Consider the following 12,927-nt stretch of genomic DNA (forward strand, 5'->3'; position numbering starts at 1 on the left):
TTGCTGGAGGAACATCAAGAGGAGTGGTGGTTCTCATGAAGCCAATCAGATAGTTTGACATTTAACAGATAAAAATGTTTCCCACTTTCAGAGAAGCACTGGGAGCAGATTCACCTATTTCATTTTTATTGTTTCATTTTGTTCAGTTGGACTCCTGCAAAGCCATGTAAGAGAAAGGTGGCATCCCTCTCTGAGCCACATGACATACTGTGCTTTGCACACTCTCTGTAAAGAAGGTATTCACTGCTAGTAAAGATGCATGCATTTAGTGTCCAATTTATATAAAAAACAATCCTTAACTAGTTTCAGCATTACACTTTCTTTTCAAGGACGTGTGACTTAATGCATTTGTAAATACGCTTCCATACAGTATGCAATTTTCAGTACTGTGAGCTTGTATTCAAAGTGTTTGTAAACAGGGTCATTCTTTGTCTGCGTAACTGTGATATTGATTCAGTACATTTACTCTTTCAAAAACTTTCCATGGAAAAAAGCTGGGCTACACTACATACGCAAGCAGGCAAGAGGGCTATGCTACCTAACTTAGCATAGCCCAGTTAGCTCTAAGCAATGCTCTGAGCTTGAAACATTAGGTGTGAACATCAATTAATTGTTAAAAACTGAAAGGATGATTCATTGCTAGGAACACTAATGATCAAATGCATATAATTGGTTGAGTTGTCATTGATTAACTTGTTATTTGAGACATTAGTTTGTGGAAGAGACAGTAGGATTTACCAAGAATCGCTTAGAGATTGTCACTATTGATCTTAATGTCACATTTTGTTATTGGTAACTTCAGAAGTGCGCATTCTGTTCATTGAATGACGCCTTAATTTTTCCCCATGTGGACTACAGTGCCCGTAATAGTCTGAAAATTCAACATATTCAGGAACTATAGGTTAGGAAGGGCTATCAAAATATGGTATCCCATATTACAACTTTTTCAATTCAGTTTTGTCAATTTTGTCACTGATCTTTATTTGTCCCCTATCTTCTGTTCTTTTCCACTTCTGCCAATATTTACATTGTTTACTTGTTGTTAAAACACTTTGACACATACTTTTGTTGTTCCAACAGAGTAAACTCATTAAATCAGTTGAATGTATCTCTGTATTGACTAACTATTCAACAATTGATTTAATAGGTCTACTTATTCATGACTAATCCACAGGATTCCAGTCATAGTTAAATATAGTGGAATAAAGAATGATCTTAAAAGCTAGTAGGAATTATGTTAATTTCAGCAAGTGCAGCAATAACTGGCTAGGTACAAAGATAAGTCAGTGAATTATAGGAGCGTTCTTAATTAAAAATATTTCATACTTCAATTTTTGCTTCATATACAGAATCACACACACACACACCTATGCACACATACAATTCAGTCACTGCTTTTCCAAGCTCTATCAAAAAGCATGATCTGCAAAAACAAGTTGTAGAGTATTTGTTTTTCTCATTTAATTTAACAGGACTTACTTCAAAGATGTTTTTATTAAGATAGGCATGGGGTACATAGGCAGGTACAGGTTGAGTATTCTTTATTTGAAATGTCTGGCACCAAAAGTATTCTGGATTGTAGATTTGGTGGGGAGGGGTACCTGTATTGCACACAAGTACATAATGCAATATGTGGGAGATGAGACTGATGTCTAAACATGACATTCATTTATGTTTCATACTTACTTTAAACATAGCTTGAAGGTAATTTTATATAATCTATATAAATAAAAATGTAATGTCCATCAGCGATGGACCTCATATCTCCCAAACTACTCCACCAATTGCTATGAAATTTGGACACAACATAGCAGTCAAACTGCCATGGGTTTTAAGCCTACTCTCACAAACCTGACACACCTGAGAAAGGTAAAATCAAACGTCTAAACAACAGTCAATCATTTTCCTTATCCCTTAGCTATTGTCGTAACAGATGACTCCTCCCCTTAGCAATGGCCAAGCACACCCCTCCTCCTTTAGCAACTGTAGTAACAGACGGCTCCTCCTCTTAGCAACGGCACAAGCAATGGCCAAGCAGTCTCCACCCTTTAGCAACTGGTGTGGACGGGGGCGCAAGAGACAGCTAGGCCCGCCTCTTTGCCACTCATAAGGAGTTACGCGAGGCCAAGGCTTTGAAGCCTAGCCACAGAAAAGGGTGTCAAGATTGACTTCAGAAACAGGAAGCCGCTTCTAGTGTGAGATAATTGGCCATCAGCAAGGATTTTCCCTGGATGTTTTACCATCCTGTGGAAGGCTTCTCTTTATATATCTGTGGAAGGTCCAAGGTCTTTTCTGCTACAGGCAAGTGTGAATGTTCCAATTGGACAACTTGATTAGCATTACATAGCTTTACTGCTTCAAACCCTGGCTACTTCTGCTTGGCTACTACTGCCTGGGGGAATCCTTTTTTGGTAGGTGTTAGCTGGCCCTGGTTGCTTCATGTCTGATATTCCACTGTTTGCTGAGTGATGTTCTTTATTTACTGCAAGAAATGTTGCAATTGGCCTACTTGATTAGCATTGAATAGCCTTGTTGCTTCATACCTTGGCTACTTCCTGCCTGGGGGAATCGTTTGTTAGAAGGTGTTACCTGGCCCTGATTGTTTCATGTCTGGAATTCCCCTGTATCCTGAGTGGTGTTCTTTATTTACTGCAAGAAATATTGCAATTAGCCAACTAGATTACCATTAAATAGCCTTGCCACTTCTGGTGTGAGAGAACTGGCCATCAGCAAGGATGTTCCCCAGGGGAAACGCACATGTTTTACCATCCTGTGGGAGGCTTCTCTTTATATATCTATGGAAGGTCCAGGGTGAGAGAAATAAATCTTTTCTGAGTTTTTTTTCCTCATTAAACTAGACTGGGCCACCGCAACACATGGGTGGGTACAGCTAATATTTTTAATAAATGTCATGGAGCAAACATTTTGTACATTGAATAATTAGAAAATATGTATGGACATTTTTGGAGTAGTTCAGATTTTTGGAATTCCAGACATGGGATGTCCAATCTGTGTTTAGCTATCTGTATCTTTTCACTTCAGTATTAGATAAAGAAGATTGATGAGACTGGATTTATTCCAAAAGTTCAATTTCCCTTAAAAGGGTGGGGAGTACTCTCCATGTCTACTCATGAATGAGAAGACTTTGTACTTAATGACCTAAGTGCTCAGCATTATGTTACCACAAAATCACACACTTAACAGATTAGAGGGATGGGCCAAAACTAACAAAATGAACTTCAACAGGGACAAATGCAAGATACTCCAATTAGGCAGAAAAAATGAAATGCCAAGATACAGAATGGGGATACCTGGCTCAACAGCAGTATGTGTGAAAATAATCTTGGAGTCCTTGTGGACAACAAGTTAAACATGAGCCAACAATGTGATGCAGCAGCTAAAAAGGCCAATGGGATTTTGGGCTGCATCAATAGGAGTATAGTGTCTAGATCCAGGGAAGTCATGCTACCCCTCTATTCCGCCTTGGTCAGACCACACTTGGAATACTGCATCCAATTCTGGGCCCTGCAGTTGAAGGGAGATGTTGACAAGCTTGAATGTGTCCAGAGGAGGGCGACTAAAATGATCAAGGGACTGGAAAACAAGCCTTATGGGAAGTGGCTTAAAGAGCTGAGCATGTTTAACCTGCAGAAGAAAAGGCTGAGAGGAGACATGATGGCCATGTACAAATACGTGAAGGGAAGCCATAGAGAGGAGGGAGCAAACATATTTTTTGCTGCCCAGGAGACTAGGATGCAAAACAATGGCTTCAAACTACAAGAAAGGAGATTCCACCTGAACATCAGGAAGAACTTCCTCATTGTGAGAGCTGTTCAGCAGTGGAACTCTCTGCCCTGGAATATGGTGAACGCTCCTTCTTTGGAGGCTTTTAAACAGAGGCTGGATGGCCATTTTTCGAGGGTGCTTTGAATGCAATTCTCCTGCTTCTTGGCAGGGGGTTGGACTGGATGGCCCATGAGGTCTCTTCCAAATCAAGGATTCTATGATTCTATGAAAGGTGTTTAATGATGTTTATTTTTGAGTGAGCATGGAAAAACATAGCTTTAGATAAGACTCCCAGAAAAAAAAACAAAGAGGCCAATGCAGGGGACACCAACTGTAAACTCCTGATGTTCTCCAGGCTGTGCAAGAGCTAAGTATCCTTTCTATATAAAAAAATCAGCCCCCCACCTCATTCGACTTCACACCAATGCCCATATTTCCTTCCTTTCCATTATTTGCCAATTGCTCCCCAATCCTAGCACTTTTGATTATTTCCTAATTCATCTTCTGGTGGATTCTGCTGCTTAGCAACAGAATCTCATGGTGTAATTTCCCCAATCCTTTTTAACCTTCTTTTTCTGCTGAGTCTACCAAAGGAAGAGCTACCCAGTCTAACAAATTAAATTCATCTCACTCAAGCATGAAATTAACCCAGTGATGTGGACCTGAATTAATCATTACAAATACCTAATGATCTAATAATTTATGAAGTTAATCCAATCGTTATTTCCAAACAGTGGTATTATCACCTGCTTCCTGGCATCTGTGTGTACACTAGTAGACATCTGGAAAGAAGGAGTCTACATGTCTACAATTTAAGTCAGGGGTCCCCAAACTAAGGCCCGGGGGCCGGATGCGGCCCTCCAAGGTCATTTACCTGGCCCCCGCCCTCAGTTTTATAATATAATATTATATTGATAATAATATTATAATGTAATACAATATAACACTAATAATAATACCATATAATAATATTAATTATATATTCTATTTTACATATAATATTACAGTATAGTGATATAGTTCAATATAGTAATATATAATGCTAATATTGTGCTATGCTAATAATATATTGTATGTACATGTAATTTGTAAGCCACTCTTGAGTCCCCTTTGGGGTGAGAAGGGTGTGATACAAATGTAGTAAATAAATGCAGTAAATAATAAATAAATAAATAAATAAATAAATAAATTTTAGACTTAGGCTCACCCAAAGTCTGAAATGACTTGAAGGCACACAACAACAACAACAACAACAACAACAACAACCCCCCTAATTAACTTGACTATCTCATTGGCCAGAAGCAGGACCACACTTCCCATTGAAATCCTGATGAATGTATGTTGGTTAAAATTGTTTTTATTTTTAAATATTGTATTGTTCTTTCATTGTTCTTGTTGTTGTTGTTGTTGTTGTTTTTGCACTACAAATAAGACATATGCAGCATGCATCGGAATTTGTTTGTATTTTTTTTCAAATGATAATCCGGCCCCTCAGCAGTCTAAAGGATTGTGGACCGGCCCTCGGCTTAAAAAGTTTGAGGACCCCTGATTTAAGTGGTAAATTGTGAAGTATAGGCATTCATCTTAACAATGCATATAGTGACACTCCATACCCTGAGAAAACACAAAAATGCAGGTGCCTATTGGCTAATTCAATAAAGACATTTCTTGCGCTTTCCATCTACAACCTGGAGAAGGTTTTTTAAATGAGTCGAATACTTTTTGCCCACTCAAGACCAAGACACTTTCAAACACTAAGAATTGCAAGACTTACTTTGTCTGTATTCTCCCATGTCACAATCAAATTATTAAATGATGCACAGGTTTCTTGCAATTGATGTGTTTTGTTGCTGGGTGTTTGTTTGTTTTTTACAGTTCACCTTTGTACTTTGTTTATATTTTTTACTTTATAATTATTATTTTTTTAAAAAATATATGGTTAAATGTTAAGCAAGCACATTCACGGACAATAGCTTTGCTCTAGTATCAGCAGTTAGCCAACCTACATTGTTAAGCTGGCACAATAGAACAGGTTTGAACTGTGCCGAGGCATTATGCAAGACAGCAAAATCCATTGCCTGATGCATTTCAACCCCAATGAGAAAGATATTTCTTGGGATGGATCTGCATGTAGATGAGGTGCTATACTACGGCATCAGAGTTAGTGTACCCACCTGATATCATTGGGACAATCCATCAAAGGAGATTGCAGTTGACAGACAGCATTGCATAACAGAATTGTCCCCCTTTTTTTAGTTGAATGCTGTAAGCACCTGTAAACAACTCTGGATGCTGTCAAAATTACATAGATAGTTGGATGTCATCTTGAAATATACTATAGCATTCAGGTTTCTGTAATGCTGATTCTCTCACTCGCTGATATACACAATAATGGACATAGACCTGTCTGGTACAGTAGAGTCTCACTTATCCAAGCTAAACGGGCCGGCAGAAGCTTGGATAAGCAAATATCTTGGATAATAAGGAGGGATTAAGGAAAAGCCTATTAAACATCAAATTAGGTTATGATTTTACAAATTAAGCGCCAAAACATCATGTTATACAACAAATTTGACAGAAAAAGTCATTCAATACGCAGTAATGTTATGTTGTAATACTGTATTTACGAATTTAGCACCAAAATATCACAATGTTTTGAAAACATTGACTACAAAAATTTGTTGGATAATCCAGAACATTGGATAAGTGAGACTCTACTGTAGTCTCTTGACAACTGACAACGCCAGGTGTAGGGCACAGAATTGTAGGGGCAGAATGCTCTGCCTTTTGATTCAGGATCTTGGCCCACAATCCTTTTTTTCCTGAAGATAAAAATAAAAAAAATTGAATTTAGAATACATAGTTAATCGACTTTGTATATGAACCAAGTATTATAATATTATCTAACCCTTTTGTTTGTCCTTGTCTTATCTTCTCCAGCATTAATGTATGCAAGCATTTTTGGAAATGTATCTGCAATAATCCAAAGACTGTATTCAGGGACAGCACGGTATCACATGCAGATGTTGCGTGTAAAAGAGTTTATACGGTTTCATCAAATTCCCAACCCTTTGAGGCAGCGGCTTGAAGAATATTTCCAACATGCATGGACATACACAAATGGCATCGACATGAACATGGTATGTAAGTCTGCTTTTGCAAACTGTCAATAGACAGACAGACAGAGACAAATAGATAGGCAGACAGAGAGGCAGATACATAGATACAGATATATTCACAATAGCACAGAAGAAAGATCTTATGATTTTGAGAAAGCTTAGAGATTGAAGTTAACGTTCTGTTTCAAGTTCACATTCATGCCATTATACATTTCCATGGAATGTTGTGTCATGTTGACAGTCATTAATTAATCAATGCAACGTGGGATAGATTCATAAAGCAACCATTTCCACCCTTTTTGGGCAAGTGTAATGGCAGCATCTGGATTTGCTTGCAGGAGCTAAACCAGGGGTCTTCAAACATTTTAAGTGGAGGGCCGATTCACAGTCCCTCGGGCTGTTAGGGGGCCGGACTATGATGAAACAGTCCAAAATTAGGATTGTTGTTGTTGTGTAACTTCAAGTTATTTCAGACTTAGGTCAACCCTAAGTCTAAAGTTTAGAACAGAGGCCAGGTAAATCACCTTGGAGGGCCGCATCTGGCCCATGGGCCTTAGTTTGGGGACCCCAATTTAGGCAATCTCATAAGACCATAGATAAGCAAAGAGACCTCCAAAGACCATCTAGATGGTCTCATAAGACCATAGGTAAGGAAAGGGACCCTCAAAGGCCATCTAGACAGTCTCATAGGACCATAGGTAAGGAAAGTGACCTCCAAAAGCCGTCTAGATGGTCTCATAAGGCCGTAGCTAAGCAAAGAGATCTTCAAAGACCATCTAGACCATCTCATAAGACCATAGGTAAGCAAAAAGACCTCCAAAGACCAGGTAGACTTAGGTCAACCCTAAGTCTAAAGTTTAGGACAGGGGCCAGGTAAATGACCTTGGAGGGCCGCATCCGGCCCCCGGGCCTTAGTTTGGGGACCCCTGAGCTAAACTATCATAATATATTCTTTTCCCTGTAAAAACTTACTTCGAAACCCTTTTGGCAAAGGTCACATACAAGCAATTAATCCCCCAAGAAATGGAGCTGTAGGACATAAAACATTAACTGTAATTTCATTCTGAAAAGAAGACGGGTAACATAGCATTACACATTTTAAGATCCCAAATGTATTGAAGGGGAAGGCGGAGAGCTATGTCCTTAAATATGGGATATTTAAGGTCAAGAGTACACGTGTTCCTGTCCCTTTTACTTTTTTTTTAACTGAAAAACAGAATTCGAGAAAGCAGAAGCATGATTGAAAGAGTTGCTGCTTTACCTTTTCCTTTTCCAAGATTTGTTTATTCAAAACAATGAACTTTGTTCACCCACAGACAAGGGAAAATAGAGCAGAGTCTTCCTACATTTGCAAAATTGTAAATTCCATAATTGGGGGATTCAAGTTTTTCGAAGACCAAACATGACCCCAAAAACCAATCTTCTAAGCCAAGCACCACTTAAATGGAAAGTATCCAAGGTATTTTACGGGGGCCCTGGGCAATGAGGCCTCCGGTAATCTCCTAGTTAAGGGGTGCAATATTTCAGTGGGAGTTTTCCATCTTACACACGAGACGTTAAAAAAAAAAACTCCCCACAAGTTCTGGAGCAGATTGTGATATGTCCTTGGGGACACAAAAACAACTTTTGGGATTCTAGTCACTATATTTGTTTTGGTATAAAGTAAGGATACCGAGGTTTTTGAGAATGTGAATTGCATTGTACAAAAATTATTTTAGGATATAGCCTTGGTGGAAAAACAGAGGTGACGTCTAAGCAAAATAAACAACAGTAATCCATTGACAAGCAACCTTTTAGTCCTCACTAAGCACATTTCTTGTCCAAATCCAACACAAACTCAGAATTCTTGCTATTGATTTATTGTTACTGTTGTTTTTAATTTTGGAGCCTGGATGTAGTAAGCTATGAATGTACACCATGCAAGTCCAAAATGAAGCTAATCCAGTCCAAGTGAGGCTGGTATAGTTAGCAGAATAATATATGTTAAACTATGAACATAAAAGACTGCTTCATACTGAGTCAGGTTGCTGGTACATCTTGCCTAGTTAATGGCCCCTAGCCAGCAAGAGTTCTTCAAGGCTTTTTCAGAGTTTCTTAAAAAATCTGAGTCTTGAGTTTTCAGGAATTGAAACTGGTTGTTTTTCCTTGCAAAACCTGAGTTCCTCAATAAAGGGCTGGCAATAATAAATCAAAGATTTTTACATAACTAGTTTTATGTGTATTCCAAGAACTTGCTAATTTAATAGTTCACACACTTTACTGAAGACTAGCATGGAGGTGAAAAATACTTTAGATTTTTGCTGCAAAGAAAAACATTATTTTGTGTCAGCTTTTTCCTGGCTGGCTGGTAATAAGTTGTTATTAGAAGAATATGTCTCTATAAGTAAAGATAATGACATATAAGAGTGCTGTAATAAGTAAGGCTGTGTACAAATGACAAATTTACTGGAACAAACTGATTAAATCCCTTTGTTTGGCTTTTGTGGCACTAAGCTCTGATACAGCAACAGTCATGCAATAACTGCACAAATGCAATGGGGAAGGCAGTTTTATATCTCCTGAAGTATATTTCCTAATTTATAACTGGAGCTTCCGGTGGCCTAGGGGATAAAAGCCTCATGACTTGAAGGTTGGGTTGCTGACCTGAAGGCTGCCAGGTTCGAATCCCACCCGGGGAGAGCGCGGATGAGCTCCCTCTATCAGCTCCAGCTCCATGCGGGGACATGAGAGAAACCTCCCACAAGGATGGTAAAAACATCAAAACATCCAGGCATCCCCTGGGCAGCGTCCTTGCAAACGGCCAATTCTCTCACTCCAGAAGCAACTCCGGTTGCTCCTGACACGAAAAAAAAATTATAACTGCAGTTATTCCTCCTGCAATTATAACATTTAAAAGATATAAAATGTACCAGGCCAGAACAAACCAAATATCAATTATTTTCAGACCATCAATCTCCCTGCCTTCCTTCCTCAACTTGTAGTTATCAAGCAATCCTGCTACATCAGAGGTGGTGAAAGCATAGCTTGTGGGTCACATTCAACCCCAAACACCTTTTGTCCACTTCTTTCAACCCGGGCTCCAATCGTAAAACCCCTCTCTAAAACCTGGACAAAAGAAAGATACATGGAAAGGTGTAGCTCATAGGTAAAGGTATAAATCATAGCAAATTGCCCCATCAAAATATCTTCTGGATGCCCCAACAAATCCAAGTGTCGTAACCACAAATGAATTCTGGTTGCAATTTTCAGACAATTTTCAACTAAAAAAAAATTACTGACTGATTTTAGCCCAGGGGTCCTCAAATTTTGTAAGCAGGGAACCAGTCCATGGTCCCTCAGAGTGTTGGGGGCTGGACTATAGTTTGAAAAAATTACAAACAAATTCCTACGCACACTGCACATGTCTTATTTGTAGTGCAAAAAAATGAAAGAACAATACAATGTTTAAAAATAAGAATAATTTTAATCAACATAAACATATCAGGATTTCAATGGGAAGTGTGGGCCTACTTCTGGCCAACAGGATTGTCAAGTTAATTAGGACTTGTTGTTGTTATGTACCTTCAAGTCATTTCAGACTTAGGGCAAGCCTAAATCTAAAATTGAAGGTGGGGGCCAGATAAATGACCCAGCCCACGGTCCTTAGTTTGGGGACCCCTGCTCTAGCCAGTATGGGATGCAATGGAGCAGGGTGCCCCACTGGGGGTGGGGCTGAAAAATTGTCATCACCCCTATACTATATATATACTCTGCTGGTCCTACCATTACAGAAGAATGAGGCAGATGGATGGATACTGCTGGGCATTTAGATTCTGCCCAGCTTGCTATTTTCAGGTGCAGAGAAAAGTGCTATCTTGGTGCTATCAGTCTTAGACAAGTTCTAATGTCAGTCTGACCAGCTTTTGTACAACAAACAGTAGAGGAGTAGTTTACCTTATCATTTGCCTCAGGCAGCAAAATATTTTGGCTGATCCAAACATGTCATAATAAATTGAAAACAATTCCAGAGATGAACCAGATCCGGGCCAAGAGAAGAAAGTCATGGACACTGTCCATTAGATGCCTTCAATAGCACAAAGAAATCAAAATGAACAACTGCATCAAAATGAACACTTGTCCATTGCAGAAATTCTGGCTGTACTTCTTGGAGCTTGTTCTAGTCTTTCTAAAGCTTTAGAAACTGGCTTGAAGAGAAATTGGGTTAGGACACACAAAAAGAACACATTGTACCCCTTGGACAATAACCGCTCTGCTACCTTCACTGATTCAAAAAGTATCATGAGTACACAGCTTGCTCATCTGCCCGTAGTTACCATCCAAAGACAGAAAATCTTTTTTAAGTGAGATGTTCCAACAAAACTATTAAAAGATGAAGATGAAGGCCATGAAAGCCTTCGACAACATATTAAAAGATGTTGTCAACAACCGAGAAACTGTTAAACACTAGAAAATGTTGGATTTTATTCCCAAGTTTAACTATTGAATCCCAAGAACAGCTTTCCCAATTACTGGTATAGTTTTATAGCATTCATTCAAGAGGAAAGAAAGATATCAGAAGGACAAGATTTAGGGAGCTTTATTATGCTGAAGAAAGATATACGAAGTCTGCAGTTTCATTGTTTTAAAACCGGTCATCAGCACGAGTGTTACTAGAGTATTGAGGACTGATGCCAATCAGCCTAGGAAATCAGTCCATGGGAGACTTTCAGCTTTCTAGCTTCCCAAAACAGCAATCTGACACTTATACAAAACAATCTTTTCTTGAAATATCCAGTTTCTGGGGAGAGCAGCACACCTAAGAAGCAGTTGCATGCTGAAAGTGGAAGAGCAGTGGTTCTCAACCTGTGGGTCCCCAGGTGTTTTGGCCTACAACTCCCAGAAATCCCAGCCAGTTTACCAGCTGTTAGGATTTTTGGGAGTTGAAGGCCAAAACATTTGGGGGACCCATATGCTGAGAACTACTGTCTTAGAGGTCCACCTTGCACTACCCCCAACAGAAGTGTCTCCTCTTGAGTAAATATTGATGAAAGCTTTCAAAAAGATGTTGGCTCAAGCTCTGGGTTTGTGTAACCTCCCTCTCCTCAAATCCAATGGATTACAATTATAAATGCATTTTTACAAAAATATTAAAAGAAAGCAATTCCTCTAACAAGGTACAGTACTAGCCCATACATTTCTGCTCAGAAGTAATAGTATACATGTTTACTCTGAATTACATTCAGAGGAACTTGTTTCCAAGTACTGTATATATTCATGTATAAGTCAAGCTCATGCATAGATGGACCTCGTGTCTACTTCGAGGGCATATTTTCAGGCCAAAATTATGGATTTTGATACAACCCATGGATAAGTCAAAGGTCACTCCACAGAGAGGGTAAAACTACTTTAGAAGCCAGATGCTTCTGGCCACTGCCACTACCATTTTCTTGCCAAGGCATTCAAAAAGGTCAGAAATGGTGCTACCACAGTGAAAATAGAGGGAATTGCTTCTTATAGGTTCCTCTAGGACAGACTAAGCTCTCATCTTCTGGCCTACTACTTAGAAAATGGGATGGTTCATTTTTTGAGTTAAGTTACAGTATTTACACTGGCCCATGACTGGGCCAACCATGGGATTTTTTGGGGGGGAGGGGGGGGGAGGTTGCCAGCTTTTTGACTAAAAAGAATTTTATATGAGTATATAATACCTTATTGTTAATGTTCTCATACAATTCTGCTTTTGAAGAACAGCCAACTAAATGAAAACACACACATATACATATCTTAGAAAGATGCCTTACTGCTAGGTTAATGTGCCAACTGTCTTTTGTATGCTGTACTTATGAAAGATTTATCTCTTTCTTGTCTGCTTCATACCTTAATACATGGAATAACACCACCCACTGGTAAGAGCAGGAGGTATTTATATCCCATTTAATTCTAGTATTTGTTTAAAAAATCAGAATATCCATATCAACTGTTGAGTTTAAACTTGTTTATAAGACTTTCTGTTTTAAGTTGTAACTTTTTATGCATGACAATG

General features: G+C 38.9%; 1 protein-coding gene across 11 annotated transcripts in view; it reads left to right on the forward strand.

Annotated features, from left to right (window-relative positions):
• The window catches only part of kcnh7 (potassium voltage-gated channel subfamily H member 7), a 471,529-nt gene that overhangs the window by 390,988 nt on the left and 67,614 nt on the right, over nt 1-12,927 (forward strand). For 6 of the 11 annotated variants that reach the window (XM_062968035.1, XM_062968190.1, XM_062968155.1 and 3 more), the window contains one exon: nt 6,727-6,927. In XM_062968035.1, coding sequence (XP_062824105.1) covers nt 6,727-6,927 — 201 coding nt within the window. The remainder of the gene's footprint in view (nt 1-6,726; nt 6,928-12,927) is intronic. The other 5 variants (XM_062968072.1, XM_062968118.1, XM_062968342.1 and 2 more) reach the window with 1 other exon arrangement.

The sequence above is a fragment of the Anolis carolinensis genome, chromosome 1, assembly GCF_035594765.1.
Source record: "Anolis carolinensis isolate JA03-04 chromosome 1, rAnoCar3.1.pri, whole genome shotgun sequence".
Taxonomy (NCBI): Eukaryota; Metazoa; Chordata; class Lepidosauria; order Squamata; family Dactyloidae; genus Anolis; species Anolis carolinensis.